Here is a 20,181-nt window from a genome sequence, read left to right as displayed (position 1 = left end):
GACAAACAGAAAATAGCGAAAAGTAAGTAAGTAGATCACAAAATATTATGAAGTAGAAAAAAAATCATATCTACTTGAGTAAGTACCAGAAATAGACGAAAACTAATTGAGTACTTCGAAAAAGTAGAAGTACTTCGTTACTGACCACCTCTGGTCAATGGTTAAGTTTTTTTGCAGAGTCTACGGCCAATAATTGGGATTTCGTGGCATTGGCGCAAAGACTGTTTGATCACTGGTCACAACCACCAAGTTTGACGTAGATGATGTGCAAGAGAAAACGTGAGTATAATCAGCGAACATTGTGGTACTCAATGAGGATTCAAAAACGGCGTTGACATAAAAAGTAAAGAGGACCGACACGGGCACTGAGGTAACCAGATGAGAAGAGGACAAGGTGTTTTAGATTTAACCCAGTTGTCGGACTCCAATGTGGTAGCTTTTCATAAACTCAAGTTGTGAACCCTGGAACCCCTATCACGCCAATTTCGAAAGGAGAAAAGAATATAACTACATCTACCATCCACTCGCGCAGATACATTATAAACATTTTATTGAAAGGTAACAACAAAACAAAGAGAGAGAGAGAGAGAGATATGGCATTCTTTTTCGCCTGCACCATCGAGATGCTCCATGTTATCTGTGATTGCTGAGCGCCTAGCAGGATAGCAGCGGATACCAGTTTTCGAGTCTTCGGTCTGACCTGGCCGGGGATCGAACCCACGACGTACGCCCGAGAAGCCGGACGAACAACCATTGCACTATCTCGCTCGGTAGAAATGAACGCGGCATAACGGACAGTGGCGTACCGCCTGTGTACACTCCATGCAACTCATGTGGTTACAAGGTTGGTACAGCAAGTCTGCCTTATTACGGTAGCATATTTTGCAGACGGCTTCTTCTTCAATCATGGAGAGGGTCTCCTGAAAGACGCACAATCGAATATTCATTACACTGTGAAATTAATCAAACGACTATATCAGGGGCGGGCAACACATGGACAACTACGGGATTTTGTCCGGCCCGCGGCCCCAGTCTGCCGAGATTCCCCACTACTTGCTTGAACGTCAAGTTTTAGTGACTGGATGTTATTATATTAGGGTTACCATACATCCTCTTAAGAGGATTTGTCCTCTTTTTTACTTTTTCAAAGTGTCCTCTGAGGACGCCCTTTTGTCCTCTTTTTGGATATTTTGTCCTCTTTTTTGAGAATTTTGGTCAAATTAACGGCCAAAATCAACTGAGACGCCGTAAATCAGCACTTAAGTTACGCTCTGGCGGGTATTTTGGGAGCTGAGCCGGAGATGACCTTTTTTTTAGTCAACCTCCTGACAATGTGAAGGGAAAACTGTATTTTGGTCACTGGGCGAGAAAGTTGACCTTTTTTTTAGTCAACCGACCACCACTTTTTTTTAGTCATCCGACCACCACGAAGTGTGAAAAATTCACCATTACTTCAGAATTTTCCACTGGTTTTGCATATCTGAAAATTCTGAAAAAGTGTCCTCTTTTCAGATTTCCAAAATATGCTAACGCTATATTACGTACATGTGTGAGCAGCCTGCGAGAGTAGAGCTTACCGGTAAATTTGTCGAAGCGAAAAGACTTCCATTATTGGCATTAACCATGTACTCAACCCTAATGAATTGATATCTTGGCAAATTTGGGGTGCCGGACTTCTCGAACGCCTTGAAATCCTAATTAGGGATTGCAGCATTTGCACCATAGTGTCCTGTATGGTGTGCACAAAAAGCAAATCTCACAGCTTACTGAAATTGGTCTACTTCACACTTTCCATTTGGCTAAAGGCAATTTGACGGTATTTTTTGACTGGCTTGCCGAGCATTAAATTTGATAAAACTGGTATCAATAGAAAGCTACCGCGGTACTGATTGCAATAAAATATAAATTTTATTCAGCTAGTGGCCCTGGAACCCCTAAAATCACCCTTGAATGTTGCATTGTAACAGAGTTTGGTATTGTGACGCATCGATGCCGTCTGAGCAGCTCAGAAGCAAGTGCGCATGAGATAAGAGTGAGAGTGTGCATGCTGAATTGGTTGCCTAACAATGGCCAAGATCCTTGCGGCTTTCACTTGCTCCCAGACGGCATGATTGCGTCACAATACCAAACTCCGTTACAATGCAACATTCGGGGCTGATTTTGGAGGGTTCCAGAGTTATGAGAAGAATAAAACTTTTATTTTCGAAATCAGTACCGCGGTAGCTTTCGATTGACCCCAGTTTTATCACATTTCTCGATCGGTTAATTGATCAGTGATAAGCAGACATGGCTTCGCCGGTATGACAATGCTGTTCTCAAATCTACATTGTCTTTGTCATGATCTGCGAGAAATGGCTTTGAAGTGACATTGCTGTCGTTAAAATTCATTCATTAAATACGATTTATTCTGTGTATAGTGGATAAATGGGCGAATAGTGTATCGATTCAGCAATCCGGCCCGCCGACTGGAGAAGTTGCCCGCCCCTGGACTATACGATACTGGGCTAGACTATCAAGTTCCTATCAGCCGAGCCAATAAACGTGAAATGGCGAATTGGCTGAAGGGTCAGTGAGAGCAATCTTATTGTACATAATATGCTAAATTATTCATAAAGCATTTTTATTCAACTATTACCACATGACAATAACAAAGATAAGGTATTCACATTTTGCTACTCACTAATAGTATAAATGTGTTAATACTATGGGGTACTCGCAGTTCAGACAGAAATTCACACCGTACCAGTTGTCGCGATTTTTGGTTTATGGTCATTTAATCCTACAATATGTTCTCTTTCAGGAGGATCTGTCCTCTGGTCCTTGCAGGCAATGTTCCCCTAAGCTGTGCGGCCGCCCACTGGACAAAATCACCACGCACAGAAAAACATGTGCAGAACACACAGAAGCCGCAGTGACGACCTTTTTCTCGTCATTACGCACTGTGGCCGAAGGGGCCGCGCAGTGAGTTGGTGAAAAATTAGAGCGAACATTTCTTGAAGGACGCTCAAATATGCACAAAAGTCCTCATTTTTTCCGCACTGAAAGTTACTTTCAACAAGACTTTTAGGCGAGACGTTGTATTTATGTCGAAAAAAATGAGTTTAGCCATGAAACCTGCTGAGTTGCTTGTTGAAAAGGTTTGTTATTGCAGCATTGTTCTATGTTCTCTGTAACCTCTGGGTCTTTTTACATGCAATGAAGTGATGCAATTATTCAGGCGCCAGCCCAAACTTAACAGCCAGTAAGTAAAGTGCCGACAGTCGTCTTGGCTTCCGTTAAGTTCGAAGTTGAGGTCTGATAAGTTCAAACTTGCACCAGAAAAAATGCAACATGGACTCTCAGGCAGGGCATGGTATGGAAGTATGGTATGGAACGAAATTTCGGTATGGAATATGGAAGAGTGCAAGTATGGTATGGTATGGAAATTTCCCAATTATGGTATAGAATGTTAGTTCCATATTTTAGCAGTTTTGCCAGAATCATGGCAATGCTCCTACTTTCGATTTGCAAAATTGATTACATGCCTCAGAAAATCGTTCACTGTGTATATTCAAATGTTCATATCTCAAATTTCAATTTATCACTTACCAACCCCCGTCGACATCTATTTGAAGACAAAGTCGCGACACGCGCCTATGAAGGAAGATAATATTAACAATGAATATTCAAATCAAATCAAATCTGAATATCATAAAAACGAATGATATTCGACCGCTGTCGCGTCACAACTTGCACTTCCACTCCGTAACCTACCGTGGGAGTTTTAAATCGTAGATTCCGAGAATGTAAATGTTACATGAATATTTTTATCAATTTGCTGAACTTGGAAATAATTTTCTGCGAATCGGTAGGATGATCTTCACGCAATATCTATTTGACATAACCATCATCGTCATTCAAAAATACGTAGGATGTCTTGGGGCGATGTTACGATATGCCGGCATCCAACACGCAGTTAACTTCATGAAATTTGGCTATCTATGATAAAAGAATGGATACCCTGATCCTGGCTAACGAATCTAATGTGTGGCCCGCAGATTGGCGGGAAAAGTGGACATTTGATCCGCTGTACCAAAATGATTATAGTGATGTAGATTTATATTCTAAGATATATTCTAATGTAGTGGTTTCGAACCGTTCTGAAATTTAGGGGTTTCTGGTTGGGTATGGACTCACTTGTAAAAACGTCTTTACATTATTAACTTCGTTTATTACACGTCTGTATGAAAGGCTGATCGTATCTCTAATATTTAGGCCTATTAGCTCATTTTCAGTTCAGCGATTCATATTATCAGTGCCTCCAATTAGCGAGAATTGACTGGACAGCGGAACGCGATCTCGCGCATATACCTTGTTATTCAGTCGCATGCGAAATGGTGTGATTGAAATCACCTGTTTTTGTTTTTTTTAATAAGAGTTTATATGTATATGAATATGTGCTCAGGGAGATCGCAGACTCCCTACTTTATAGCATAGCCGGACTCTTACAGATGAAATGACATATTTCGTTTGAGTTATGTAGTGTGAGAAAGTGTAGCTTATGGCAGCTTATATCTAACAGCAGGAATTTTATCTGACTCCTGCATTGTTAGGCATTTACACATGTAAATTGATATTACCTCGCTACATTTGGAAATATTTCAAGCCCTTCCTATTTTTCTGCCGGCTTACACATACATTTGACGGAGGCGCAACATTGCGTTTACGGTTACCACGTCACTGCTCATTCATTTCATTGTGTGCTGTTCAATTCTGGGGGTCTTAACTTTGACAAATAGCAAGTCTTTACAAAACAAAGTGCTACCAAATTTTATCAGAGGGAGCAATTTTAAAGGGTGAAAATCTCGATTTCAGGTTGTCGGGAATAAAGAAAAAACGGTTGGGAACCAATCTCCTAATTTCACAGTACCTTTGGTTTATGTAATTTTGTAGATGATGTTACTGCTAACAGTCATTCACCACACTGGATTTACGAGTCATGAGATTCTGTTGTGATTTCCAAATAATCCCGTGTGTAGGCCTATATATTTTACCTTTTACGTTCTGTCTTCGATGATTAAGCAACAAAAATTGCTCTCAACATATGATATAAAGAAACTGGGGATATCATTGGTGCATCAGGGCTGTTTAAATAGATGATTTCATCCAAAATAATTAGAATAAAAACGCCGGAACATTTCCAGATACTGTACCAAAAATGGAATATCGTTCGAGAGGTTGGGCAAGTCGCGAAAGTATGGAGAAAGTATCAAATATGGTATGGAAGAATGTTGCTATGGTATGGAAAATTGTCAAGTATGGCATGGAACGATTGGGCGGGTATGGAGTATGGAAAATTCGCATTCCATTCCATACCCTACCATGCCGTTCTCTCAGGGAAAAGTTGAGGGAACCGCGAAGTCTTCATGGGCTCTATCTGAAAAATATATTTGATGTGTTGTTTTTGTGTCTGCTTATGTTCTTTTTGCTTTGTTTTTGTTACATTTGCCTGCAACTACCAAGGAACTGTAACACACCATCAAACTCAATTTTACTTTCATTTTACCTACTTGCCTCTTTTTGGGTGTTAAAATATAGTAGGTCACGGTGAGGAAAAATCGTTGCAATTGTTACTTCTTAAGTTACTGTTCAGTTGATGTATGTGTCTTCAAGGTCTAGGTACCGTGGGACTGTTTTGGCACGCCTCAACTTGCTAGATGGGAGTGGGTAAAATATGAATAAAATAGTGTTACTACCTGCATTGACTCGGCGGTTTGTTGCACTCCGATATCTTCCATATAAGTTGCTGTGTGAAAATCAAGAAAATTGATTACTGTGGTTAGGCATAACTTTGATCATAAGAGCAACAAAGACGGAGCGTGGCCAGTACTTTTTCATGATCGCTGAGAAGCCAAATGAAATTGACGCAGAGGTGGTCTGGTCAGTGAAGAAATATTTCTACTTTTCCAGAGTACTCGAATAGGATGTTCCTACTAATTACCTAAGACTAGATGTCTTCGACGACATTACATTTCTAGTCAACACGTCGTTGGCAAAGCTACTTACTTTTCATGCTTTGTATTTTCAAAGGTAGAAAATGGTTTTTGAGAGAAATTATCATAAGAATTGACCTCCGTATCACGGTAACTGCATCTATTTTCACAAAATTGAACCCCATTTGAAGTGTCATAGTCGTTTTGAATCAGTCGCACAGATACATCTTGCAAATTCAAAAGTAGCCAACTTGGATTAACTTTTACCACCAAATTTACTTTTTTAAAGTACTTACTGGAGAACTTTTCATACCTTTCATTATCTACTTCCACTTGAAGTAGTTTTGACATGTCTTGGAAATCGATACTTCAATTTGAGATCCAGCAACGATTAAACCGTTTTGACATATACAGGTAGATAAAAACCGAAAAACAATTCAGATAACACAACTGACTTGGCATCACGGCACCGAATGAGCTTGTCCTGGAACCGTCCACGTCCGGGGTCGTTAGGTCTCCAATTCCGGACGACTCTGTCTCTCTCAATTCCCACTCTTTATACATGACATCGTCCAACAGTTCGGATATAGAGTCGCAAATGCCATCAGAGCACACCGTCATGCCTCGCAACACGACTCGTTTCTCGATTACAGCCTTCACCTGATGACGACAGTAAGAAACTTCATACAGTCAACACTATATGTCCCAACCAACACAGGTGATGGTTGGAGCCAGGCAGATATCGGATTTTTGTAGCAATACCGATAAAACCGACAACCAGCACTTTCTCCGTTAACCCCGATATATTCGACTGCTAATCAAAGGATATGGCATCTAGCTTGGAGAGCATTTCCAAAACTTTGGAGCATTTATTTGAACAACTTTTCAGCCATTCCTGTGCTTGGCCATAAAATAAACTAGAAAGGCTGCATTTGGATTGCCAATATTATTTTCCTCCAATGACGTGATTGGTGGACTCTAGTGGTGTTACATATGCAGATGCAGAGGTGGTCTACAGATTCATTAATTTCAGATTCACTAATGAATTTCGTCATTAATATTAGTAGTTTTACATATTACTATAAGACATTTAGACTTTCTTAGCCCATGTGATGGGATTCAGTGGTAAAGTTGATGGGAGGGAGGGGGGGGGTTCGAAAATTCAGGGCAAGTTGCAAATGTCGTTGCGTATTTGGGTGGGCCAATTTTTATTAGTCACGTTGCTGCATGCTGTTATTTCTTGACCTCTCATCAGGAGTGTCGGTATAGTTTAGGAGGACCTAAAATGAAGACATATGGAATCGCGAGTAGCGAGAAGAAAATTTCAAGATCAATTAAGATCTCTCAATAAATCAGGAGTCAATTCGTGAATTCATTGCATGTCAATGGCCGCCAACACATACTAATTGAATTACGTGTCGACGGCCGCAAGTTGACCAGCCCTGCACTAGACTCTGCAGACTTACGGCGTCGAAAGCAAATCCCATCATCAGCGCATTCTTGACGTTTTCATCGTTCGCCAACGTTTCTTTCACGAGTTCCTCGTTCTTGCGCATCACCTCCTGCACAGGCATGAGTATGAGTCCAATACCAAGAGTTTACAACCATAACCGGTGATCAGGGCTGCCGCCTTCAAATACTTTTAATTCAAACTAAATGCTCTCAAATGTTACTGATAAGTGCCACCACAGTAGGCAGACCTTCACGAACTCAATTCCTTTCTGCGAGCACAATTTTTGTAAAAATAGCCGGACTCACTCGCACTTATTAATAACTCAAAATGCAATAAACTTATAACTAGGGCTGGGCACAATGATTTGAGTACTCGAATCTGAATCGAGTATTAATTCTAATGATTCGAGTCGAGTATTAAAACGCTATTTTTTCGAGTAGTGAAAATATACGCTCCAAGCCACTGAGGGTTAATTCATCAACGAGAATTATAGTTTTGATACTAGTTTCCATTTCGGAAGGATGCAAACCTTGATTGGCCGTATCACAGCATATGAAACACATAGTACAAAGCTACTAACGCTATATTGGAAATAACATATTTTTGAAGTCATGATAAACCCACAACATGAAACAAAGTGCAATGAAATCGGTATGATCGAAAAAATACCAAATAATCTTTCGTGTGATGTGGACGCATAAAGGGTACAACTTTCATGGACAACTTACATACTGTTATTACGTCATAATGAGTGATACTCGAATACTCGACTCGAAGCATATTACGTGATTCAGAATCGAATCACTCAGGTACTCGATTTTGCCCAGCCCTACTTATAACTGTAACTATAACTACCCGATTTTCAAAATCCGCAACTAGAACTAGTCAATTTTTTACCTGCGGGCCAAATACGGACTATATATGGGAAGTGCGGACAAAATTTTTAAGTAAAATAAAATCTGTCCCAAAAGACCCTGCATCGTGTTGATTTGCGAAATAGTTTGGATTCACTTTGGAGCTTTACCCATTTTGAAAACTTTTGTGTCACTTTTGCAAGAAGCATGATTAAAACAATGTGCATCAAATCATCTCGCGTGCCAGGGGTTGCCGATCCCTGGCGTAATCTATATTCATAATAAAGTCGGTATAACATGGGTTACTTCAAGTCTGCATTATGACATAAGCACGCAGTCATTCGGATGAGGCTGCGAGAAGACAAATTCGGAAAACCTGCCAGCGAAATTACAAAAAGAACAGGACGATTTTACCAAGCTACACACCACTTGGGATTGTGACCAAGCTCTAACATCCCATACATTTTGGCGTCTTAATAGAAGGACGTGTCTAACTGCCTGTGGGTTGGTTGGTGTGATTAAAGAGAGTTTTGAATCATTTCGTGGTATAAATATTATATTTGTACTTTTACTTTAAATCCTTAATTGTCTAATAGTAAGACATCCACCCAGAAACTTGTGTTAACCACGTGAATCATTGCTTTCAATTAATAAATTATTAGAGAATAATACACCGAGGAATATAGTGCGAACTTTAGACTTGTCTCGCCAACGTATTTCCTCATCGTTGCCCATATGTGACGTAGGGGTTCCCAAGTCAATAAAGGTTTAGAACCGTACAGAACTGTATTTCATTCTCCTAGTCAACACATCATATTTTATTTAATCAGAAATATGAGACATTGAATCAACAATCTAAAAGAATGGGGTTTCGAGTTTGAAATGGGAGAGATTCCGACCCCAAAGAGCTACCCTCTGGCTACGTCACTGTTAGCAATGATGGCTCTGAGCGAGCAATGGCTGCACAAACGTCATTCAACAGAACACCGGCATCTCAATTCACCAAATACCACGACACGTGCTTTCTAGTTGTTCGGCAACTAATATATTTTTCACATGTGTAATAGAACCAGAACTGGAACTACTGAATTTTCAAAATTGGCAACTACAACTAGAACTACAACTACTCAAAAAACCGATGATTAGTTGACCATCAACTAACTAAATGTTCAGTTTGTACTGTTCAAGTCTGGGCTGAGTCATGTGAAGAAAATACTAAGAGTCGGAATCAGTGGCAAAGCAAATTGACTCCACAGCCCCATCCAAAATGCTTACCCTCGGATCGAGTATCCCGACAAGGCCAGCTGCAACGTTGTACTCCAGGTCCGGTACGTGCGGCATTCTCGGATTTTCCGTCACCTCTCCCGATTCGAGATTGGCTCCTGCCTGTTTCATGATGATCGGCCGCGCAAGACTTGGGTTTGCTGCCAGATGCCCCATCACGAAAAGCTGGCCCTTCTGCCGCAGCAGGAACTGGCAGTTCGGGAACCACTTGGCGTGTTCCGCGAACGGGTCGTCGTCGTAGTCCCAGTTTTGGAGGCCGCCGTTACAGTACCAGCACTTCACGCGGTCGCGATCTCCTGTGATGCGGTTACGTAGAGGTAGTGAATGTGATCACCGATAGCACTTGGGTAGAAGCAACTATTGAAGTGGTGTCTAGGGCTGGGCAAAATCGAGTACTTGAGTGATTCGAATATTCTAGTATATACTCGATATGACGTCATAGCCGAATTAATGATGTGGAAAGTTAAAATACGCATCTCTCATGCGACGTCAAAGAATACAATGTCAGTTTTACATAACACTAGAGATACTTTGGTATATTCTGACTATTTCTATTCTATTTCACTTTGTGACATGCAATTTCCACTTTCTGGTGTAGCTTTGTACTACATGTTTCGCACACTACGATCCAATAAATTGAGGTTTGTAGGCTCACAAAGTGAAAACAGTTTTGCAACGTTAATTACAAATTTAGTAATGATAAAAAAATGTAAATACTGTAAAACGAAGATAACATACCCAGAAAGAAGAATCCCGCCTCCGCAATCTGCTCTGGCGCTGCTGCCAGCCTTCCCATGGGCCAACGCCGGTCAAATGTGTCAAGTCTTGTATATACATTCCGCATATGCGGGTTAGAAGGGAGCCTGCGAGTTATAAGAACCTTTTTAGACCACAATCTATAAGCTTTCAAAGTTGGCCGTTCTAATAGCATCGCGATCGATTCCACATTTAGGTCAATGTGCGAAACGTCCTGCCAGAACCAACTTTAGAAGACTAGACCCTGGAATTATCTACTCATTCAAGTAAAATTAGGTCTGAAATATTATCAGCATGGCATGTGATCACATCTCTAACGAATTGATGCTATATTAACCCTAATTATGAATTCTGTCACATTATGACGTCATTCCTTTGCGACGTCATCGAACCCTCATGGCGCATACCTAAGGAAAATTAGCGTCTGGCACCTATGCCCCAAACACAAGCGATCAAACTTTCTCGATCATGATCAAGTATAATAATTTACCTGCAAGGAAATCGTCTTTCTCTTTCCTCCCTGGTCTCCGGACGAGTTGGGATCGGGACGTTTCTCGTTTCACGTCCGTGCATCATCGCGCATCCAGAGAAATGACCTCTGTGCTCCGACTGCAAATCAACATAGGACTATTTCTATTACAACCGTATTTTGTCGCCGAAGACTGCAACACAGTTGGAGTCAGAGGCGGTCAAAGGAATCAGCGTTGGTATTGAAGTCGAAATGATGTCATAACTTCCAACACAACTAAAAGCAAAAGCAGACATTTCCGATACCCGTCATAATTACTTCAAGCGGAAGTAGAGAGTACATGCCTGGGAGTTGAGTAAGACAAGCGACTACAAGACTACCGACACTACAAAAGGGTGCAACTTTGAAAGGTGTATTCCGTTACTGCTATAAAGGGGTAGCTTCGTGATTACCACAAAATGGCTAATGAAGCTACTCAGGCTACTCAAAACTACTTCCTACTTTACGAAATTCAAGGTTCAAAAGTATTTCACTTAAAAACTGTGAAGTAGTTCGAAAAGATTATCGCTGGAGACAATAGTGCAAGTAAACAAATACTAGTACAGTACTTAGAAAAAGTGGAACTAATAGGTTATTGACCACTTCCGGTTACAGATGCTATTTAAGGTTTCGTTTCCGACGTACAGGCTACACATGTACACAACTCTAACGCTAATACTTGTATCACAACAACACGATGCTCGACTATTGGATAGCCACATCTCCTTTGTTATGCAGGACCATCAATTCATATCGATCTTACAGCTGCGTCATGGTTCAAAGTCCAGTTTCTTAAAACGCCGCCACACGAGAAGCATCGGGTTCGGTCCATGTCACCCAAATAAAAAAATCCAGTTTTCGCCAAGGACGCCGGAGAGACATTCGACTGCCTGACGTTCCAACGGACAAAAGAAGCCAGCCTAGACACAAAATTTATAACAGTTACATGGGCACGTTCAATGTTTGTAACGATAACGAATACCATTTCTCATTGCAATGGTTCAGAGTTACTACGGAGAACGCTATTTGAACAAAGCTTATATCATGATGGAAACAAACTTCACCACGAAATTCCTAATAGAAGACAAACATTATTCATGCTGTTAGTATAATTCTGCAATGGAATTCTTATTTGATAATCCCCAGCATCAGAATATTTTGGTACAGTACCAGGGAAAAGAGCACACTGTGACTATGGAATGAGTCATGATAGCAAATTATATACAATACGGACTTGAAAAATTCATTTCGTTAACTTTACCAAAAGAAGCGAGGCATACATATATCATGACTGTTACAGTTCACATCGACATAACACCATATGGGTGTTATAGTTATTGTGAATTTCCTTTTCATTACAAACACTCTGACGGTTCTCCATTTCACTAACATGACGTAAAAGGAAACGGAAATCAACATTGATTCAAATGGAAAGTGAAACCTATTATAGCAGTATCAAACATGGCCGAGAAGTGATGACTTTGCATATCCAGACAAAATAACTAGGACCAGGGTGAGGTTACTGAATCATACATTGTCACTCTCCAATATATATCCGAAACAAATAAACAGCATCGAATCAGGATGCAAACAAGGACGTGACATAAGTATAATAACCTGTCTAATTCTCGATTGAGGAACAAGTTCTCCAGATACCGCAGATGGTCGGATGACAGCACTCTAGCCATCTGCCATTCTGCAGGTGGGCGATGCATCGGTGTGAAAGCCGCTGGTGTAGACGCAGAAGAACCTATTATTAGAAAAAACTCTTTAGAGTTACAGAACTTCACAACATACAATAGAATAACATATTCACATTGAAATAAACCTGAATATTCAAAGCCAGGTCAGCAATTTCCGGGCATAATTTGAAAATTTACATCAAGCACAAAGTATGATAAAGAGAGTCTCGCATACAAAAGGGGCGGCCACAGAAACAAGGTTTGGGCTACGCAACACTGTCAAACATGCAAATTACCATTAGAGGCAATGGTACGTTGGTAATAAGTCCTTCAGCGACCAAAACTTACTTCGACTTTCCGAGCTGGTACCAAGATCATTAGTGTTTATATTATTTTGCTACACAAAAATAATCCAGCATATAAGATACAGACACAGCTAAGAAGGAATCAAAGTTTGTTATTGAGCAATATATCTGATTGTATGTTGATTCGTTTTCTGTAGAAAATTCTATGATTCTAATATCTGGTTAAATATTGATAATTACTGTGACAGCAAAAGGATGGCCAGGCTGAGAGGGCAGTTCCAACAGACCTTATTTACATGCCAACCTAGCAGAAAATCTCACCGTAACTACATCGTCTTGGTTCACACTGACCAACGCGCCTCCTTCCTTCATCAGAATATGAACTGCTGTGAGTGCTGTATTGTCTCTGCAAAGATAATACACAATCAATGTTTTTTTTTTCATGTTGTGAGGTGTTTTACCACAGTGTAAGTCAAAAATAAGTATCAAAATGATTACACGATCACATACCATTCCGTCCTCAAGATTACCAGACCACAACCTGACCTATCGATCTTGCCTTCTGTGACATGCCACCTCATTTTTGTCGCTTGCTTTCCTATATTATCTTCATTTTACTTTTCATTCAGTGTGCCTCCTCTTTACATCACCCAGGCCAAGGTGGGTGTCTGATTTCAAAGACTACTCCAAGTCGTTTCAACACATTCCTATCTTTTAATTGTATCACAATTTTTGTGGTTTATTGAACTGATAAAAGTACTAATAAACCAAACCGAGCATGGCTAGAAACACATTATTATTATTATTCATCATTTTTACAGCATCGCCTGCAGCCTTTATCATGACTCAGACATATTTTGACACAGCAAAGTTATCAACTTGCCACACATATTTTCAAAAAAAATTATCAAACTCATATCATTCACTTCGAAGCAACTTTCAAAAGACATCCTATAAGAAGCGAATTTATATGCAGCCCACATTCCAAACATAGGCGCTGAACTCACGTATGCCGAACTCACGTATGCCGCGCATACCTAGGAATTTATTTTGGTATGCGGCATACCCAGAATTCGGTTAGGTCTGTAACTGACTGGCTGGTGAATTGATCGATTTAGAAATGAGAAATGTATTTCGTAGTGCTGCTGAGCGCGTAAGCCATTCTGACGCTAGTATTCAGTTGCACTTCACTTAGTCGTATGTCGTATTTTATCAGAGTTACGCGCGGCCACCGCCAATTAGCGGGGAAGCGTGTTTTCAATTAGCGAGAATCGTTTGTGCATAGCGTAACACAACGCGATCTCCCGATAAGATGATCTCGAAATCAGGTCAATGAGTGCGGCGCGCTCGGCAATCGTCGCTGGCCTGAGTTATCGCGTCTCAACCAAACCTAGATCCGCTAGCTTGAAGAGTCGCATCTGCAATACAGTGCAATAGGGGCGGTGCGCACTGCGCGCTATAGCATTGCTGGCCTACACAATTGAGTCTGCAATAGGCCTGGTACTAAATATATCATCGCTAGCCGAGCATGATTTGGCTCCTATCTATCGATTGTGATTAAAGATTGACATCGCGAAACTAAATGACATCGAAAGTCCATAAACATATGCGACGCGTGCGTATGCGTTCATGCTTTTTGTTAATAGCAAAACCATCAGAAGATATGTGTCAAGGTTTGAGATATAAAAGACGAGAAATGTTTTAACCTCCTGAAATCGATGCCAATATAGAACAGACTCCGTAATAACTCGGCTGTGCGTCTGAATACATTGATCGAACGCGAGTATTTCGAAGAGAGACCTTGATACTAAAGATTTGTATTTCTTTAGGCGCGAAATGTGGCGATTGTCATCTCGTGCTGTGTAGGAATATCATATTTGATACGCCGGCCGTAACTATCGTGTCTTCTTTGATTGTAATGTAAGACTGGCTCAAACATTGAACATGGACGGAATTGATTGAAATACATACTGATCGTGAACAGACTGCGGCGTAATTGATTTGATTAACTCTAATACTACAACAGAACGATCAGAAAATTTCTTGCAGGCTCTTGATATCGAAACTTCTGACTCCTCTGAAATCTGAGTCAATAAAGAATAGAGTCCAGAATAGACTTTCCATTTGGGAAAATAATTCCTGTAGCTTAAGCTTATTAGCCGTCGCCATAGATGAGTATTAGTTTGTTGACGAGGCAGAGTGATTGAAATCTCCTAATTGTCTGCGCGCGTGTTGGCTAATTTGTTGCGGCAGATTTCGAGCACGCTAATCGACTGCTCAGTAGGGCTCTTCAAAAATGACTTTTTTTCTCAAATCGTACTGGCTACTTGATAAAATTGTTAGGTTACCTAATTTAAGCCTACACACAAAATTTGGTCCAATTCCAGCAAGTAACCGCTTTGCTACAGGACAAGAAAGTTGCTATTTATTATATAAAAATAAATAATAAAAAATTTGAAAATTGTCTGTTCACCCCATGCAAGTGTTAGGCTGTCTATAGAAACGATGCTCGCCAAATTTGGTTCAATTCCAACCAGTGGAAGCGGAGTTATTGCCGTTGAAAAACTTGGATTTGAATAAAATAGTATTTATGGTGAGCACAACTATAATAAATAAACAAAGAATCGGTCAATAGTAATCTTAAGGCAGCGCGGAACAGTCTGTGACACAAGGATCCTGGTATGATCGATGTATTACCGGCATTGGTGCATGTACTTAACCATAATAAACTGATGCTACCTTGGTCAATTTGAAATGAATTCAATCAATTCAGCAAGCGGCCGGCTGGCTACACGCCTGCTTAATAGTATGGTAATTTTGTCACCATATTCAAGTGACAGGTGATATAGCACGCTTGCGAGTTGGCTCATTTGTCAATTCTAACGCACTATGACGACAGTCCTTTGCGACGTCGTCGATCCCGCATACCTAGGGAAAATCAGAGTTCCGCGCCTATGTTTCCAAATTTCAAGTATAGAGTGATCAAATTTATAGCTTACCTAAAAAGTAACACCATTCACCGAACACGACTAAATATGAATCAGTAGTAGTGCTCAGACAAATTCCAAGTTGAAATTTCAACCATTTTGTAAAATAATTTTATTTACAGTGGCGAATTTTGTCACTTTGCCATGACAAAATGGTGTTCCATGCAGGCTGAAGGAAGAATGGAGTACGAATGTAAATGGAGTTTATTCCACACCAATTTTCCGATTGTTTTTATGTATAGGTTCCAATAACTGCCTTAGTCGTTATGCCGATGTATTCAATTTAACTCGAGAATCCTAAGTTTGTTGACTGACTTTACTGCAGAAATAAACCCCTTTCTCAGTCGAAGCTGCAGCTGAAGTGAATTTTTCAAATTACTTCAAATATACGTCATGCTATACAATATGTGATGCGTCTGTCCATTTCTTGATCAAGTAATAGCAAAATTCATTTTACCGAGTAACCAGCAGCACTGGTTTGCATCACGTTGAATAGGCTCGGAATTGGAACGTTTCCACAATCTGTACCAAAAACCATAGGACACTCTAATCTGCAAAGAAATCACAAATCCTAAATGTCAAGAAATTAAATAGAAAACGAACGCCTATCCTAAGCTACAAAGATGATTAGACACAGACAACTAAGTGATCTATGTGACTACTTACTGATGCCATCTACCATGAGATGCATTGTCGCCAAATTGCCAATTTTCTATTGACTGCCCACACGCAAAACACTTCACGCGATCTCGATAGCCAGTGAAGTAGAAACCGGCTTTAGCAAGGTTTTTTCTGATCATCGGATTTGTCGAGGGGTAATTTTGAAAAGTTGATAAGCGATAGGCCTCATTACGTTGATCACCTGCAAATGTAATTGGCCAATAAACTCGGTCCATAAAAATATCTACACAGAATACCAGTTTATCTTGATTTTAACTAACAAAACCACACCATAATGTGTACGGTAATGTAGAGTGTAGACCAAAAACAGTTTATAATCGAAAATCATTCCGAAAATTTGACGGGCGACTTCCATACTTGAACAAACATTGGTTTATAGTACAACTAAATGCGAAAAAAATATTCGGTACCAGTACCTTACCTGGACGAATATATACACTTTGCTGGCCGGGGGGGTCTCGAGAGCTGTCAATACTCCAACCGTCACTCTCTATATGAGAAGTGCTGAGGAAAAATAACAAAAAATTAATGCAATGTATGAGTAAGAGCAATGTTACAAATTTTGATACAATACAAATTATAAAAATGCATCCCATATCAAATTTACAAAGTAGCCAATGCAAACTTATAGCAAATGTATTCGGGGCATTTATGGTCATTGGTTACTGACACACCCCATGATATGGTTTATAGCAACGGTTCCTAGCCGGAGTGGAATTGGTGGCAACGTCACGCAGGATTTTCTGTTCAATTCCTTAATTATTCTATATAGAAAAGCTCTCATCACGCAGGATATATTTCAAAAAATGGACAGAGATTCCATATAGGGTTCTTAGTCCAACACATTCCATGGTGGTAAAACAACATTGCCTCGATTTCGCTATTATACTAGTTTTTTTTCTCACCTACGTCTTGGAGCTATATTATCCCGCGAAAGATATGAATGCCCTGCAATATATGTGACAGTTGAGACAAAATAATCCTAAACAGACGAAGAGTTTAGCGTGTACCATGATATGGCATTTGCCTCCTTGGTGACACTTCGAGCATTATCTCAGGATTCTCAGAATGTGTCATATGCGACTCAACAATAGAACATGCTTGAATTGTTTCTTTCTCCGACACCACTCTTGCTATTGGCATTGCATATACTTCCATGTCCCATTGTTCTTTGTCAAAACCAGCCCCCATCTCCAATTTCCCAGATTCACAAATAATTAGCAGTACTATGGCATTTTTCTTCTTTAAATTTTCATAAAATTTTGATACCACTTTCCTTTTGATGCGTTGCAATATATGTCACAGTTAAGACAAAATATTTCTAAACAGACAGAGTTCAAGACAAGGGTGTCATGCCGCATCCGGCGCGCCAGACGATTTCGTCCGGCTTGTTAAGCGATTCTGAAAAATGACTACATTATCCAGCGCATTTCTGACAGATGTTGAGATTTTTAGTACGAAATACTTTCATGACATAATCCTCCAAGACAAAAAAATGCTGAGTATATGGTAATAGCTAATAGCTCACATTTTAACCATTCGACAGTGGTGTTAGGGTTTCACCGCAATGACCGTCAGGAACAAGTCACTGCCATTGACACCCAATTCCGAGAAGGTAAAAAGTGCACACTGAGCTCTGAGTTTTGTGGAAAATAGAACCAACCAAACATAGTTATTCACATGAGTGAAAACGCAAGTTAGAAACCGGTGTATGCAGGTTACATGGAGAACATAATTGTTTCACAAAAATATATTCAAGATATCTGTGGTCGCACTTCATTTTCGCTTATGACTTAACAGCTCCTCGACTTCCAGAAAAACCTGAATCACGATATAATAATAATGAACCAAATTTCAATGTCGTCATTTACAGTTGAAGATCATCTATTCCTCATCACAAATACACACTTACTATCGCCAGATTACGACTAAAACAGACAATTATAGCAATATGGCAACGTATATCGTTGTTAGTTAAAGTCCCTGTTTTCGCAATTTGTATAACTTTATTCAACCGACCAATCATCGACATTTTGCCAATTCCATTGTTTGCGAATAGAGGTGTTGATAGAATAAAACCCTATGATCCGTAACCTGGATAATTTTGTATTCAAGTGGACAACACGGGCATGGATTTTATCGCAACACTTTTATTTGAGATAATGACACAGTTCGTTCTCCGTTACAGCTTTGACAGCTACAGGCGAATGGACAGGGTAAACTAAAAACTAGAGTCGACCGATTATCAAAATGGCCGATTATCGAGGCCGATAATTAGAGCTTTCCCGATTATCGATATATGAAGGCCGATATTCTATATTTTAAAAAAAATTCAAAACTATTGGAAATTCAATGTTCCGTCTTCTCGATCTCAAGAAATCGACGATGTAAAAAGTGATATATGACAGTTTTACCCTTGCAGGACGAATTCAACTGGGTGAGCATGCAGAGAAACTATGCTTCCTGCATTACAATCTACTTTTTCTGTACTGATCGGCAATTCTGTATCATGTTTTGTTTTTTGGGTTATTCCAATTTTCAACGAATGTGCACAATTAAGCCATAATTATTTTCAATATCGGCTTTCTCGTTTGTTGTTCAGCTTTCTGTGGCCTGAACAAGTGCCATCTTGCCTAATATATAATATTTTTGCTGAAATTGTTCTCTGCTCCTTCCATAATAATATCGGCCTATGATATCGGTTATCGGCCTGTGAGTGTGCTGATATATCGTTATCGGTATCGGCCTGTAAAAATCAATATCGGTCGATCTCTACTAAAAACGCCATAAATGAAGCGAAATATGTAATGAAGCCTTTCAAGCGGGTCATTCTAGAGTCGATTCGGAGTGACGACCTTTTTTTTAGTCAACAGTCAACACCAGAGCAGTATCGTTTAAAAGCGAGTAATTTGGGGGTCGAGTCTGAATGATGACAAGATTTCCAGTGCGGTACATTACAAATTTCAAAATCAGGAGTTTTCAATTCCGGTTTTCTAACTTATGACTTGAAAAAGGCATCCTCCTTTCCCAATTCCAGAATATGGTAACCCTACATAACTTTCTACGACCTGGAACTCAAGTTACTATCCAATGAAGCTCCATCGCATCACGCCGAGGCCTCTCATTTTAGTAGTGAAACAGTCTCACAAGTAGGGCTGGGTAAAATCGAGTAACTGAGTGATTCGATTCTGAATCACGTAATATGCTTCGAGTCGAGTCGTCGAGTAATCGAGTATCACTCATTATGACGTCATTACAGAACATAATATGTGAAAGTTTAAATGTGTACCTTTTATGCCACCACAAAGAATATAAGGTAATGCTTGTTATCCATCACATTAATGGTACTTTGGCATTTTTTTCGACCATGCTGATTTTATTGCACTTGGTGACAATGTTGCGGGACGATCATGACTTCGGAAATCTACTAGTTCGAGCAACTTCGTAGCTTTGTACTACACGTTTCGTATGCTACGATACGGTCAATCAAGGTTTCAAGGCTTCAACAGTGAAAACTATAATTCTCGTTTATAAATTAACTTCCAGTGGCGAGGAGCGTATAATTCCAGTACTCGAAAAAACCGTATTTTAATACTCGATTCAGATTCGAGTACTCGAATCATTATGCCCAGCCGTACCACAAGACACTGTCGCTACAATAACAGTGAAATCAGAGATGGGCGGATTCCCAAATTTCGG

General features: G+C 40.0%; 1 protein-coding gene across 2 annotated transcripts; it reads right to left on the bottom strand.

Moving 5' to 3' along the window:
• Nucleotides 1-533: 533 nt before the first annotated feature.
• On the bottom strand, nt 534-19,925 carry LOC145446752 (baculoviral IAP repeat-containing protein 7-like). 2 transcript variants are annotated; one of them, XM_080325106.1, is made up of 16 exons: nt 17,493-19,925; nt 17,388-17,430; nt 16,904-16,986; nt 16,468-16,663; nt 16,259-16,352; nt 13,136-13,220; nt 12,445-12,577; nt 11,591-11,747; nt 10,810-10,928; nt 10,302-10,426; nt 9,555-9,859; nt 7,439-7,534; nt 6,428-6,632; nt 5,736-5,785; nt 3,589-3,633; nt 534-920 (listed from the first exon to the last, which is right to left on the bottom strand). In XM_080325106.1, the coding sequence occupies exons 1-16, from the start codon at nt 17,671-17,673 to the stop codon at nt 759-761; spliced, it is 2,079 nt and encodes a 692-aa protein (XP_080181232.1). In that variant the 5' UTR covers nt 17,674-19,925; the 3' UTR covers nt 534-758. The 2 variants fall into 2 exon arrangements, with proteins under 2 accessions (XP_080181232.1, XP_080181233.1); XM_080325107.1 differs by lacking the exon at nt 3,589-3,633.
• Between the last annotated feature and the right edge of the window lie 256 nt (nt 19,926-20,181).

The sequence above is a fragment of the Botryllus schlosseri genome, chromosome 9 (genome assembly GCF_051294905.1).
Source record: "Botryllus schlosseri isolate E-star chromosome 9, Bs_hap1, whole genome shotgun sequence".
Lineage (NCBI taxonomy): Eukaryota > Metazoa > Chordata > Ascidiacea > Stolidobranchia > Styelidae > Botryllus > Botryllus schlosseri.
Note: the sequence above shows the minus strand (reverse complement) of the source record. Positions and strands in the feature narration are given on the sequence as shown.

Bases quoted from the DNA above. Each gene is read 5' to 3' on its own strand.
- LOC145446752 (XM_080325106.1), bottom strand. From the start codon at position 17,673: ATGGGGGCTGGTTTTGACAAAGAACAATGGGACATGGAAGTATATGCA. The intron at 11,748-12,444 runs GTTATTATACTT...TTTTGTGTCTAG, and splicing joins CTCAATCGAGAATTAGACAG to GCTGGCTTCTTTTGTCCGTT. The intron at 10,427-10,809 runs GTAAATTATTAT...TATAACTCGCAG, and splicing joins GAAAGACGATTTCCTTGCAG to GCTCCCTTCTAACCCGCATA.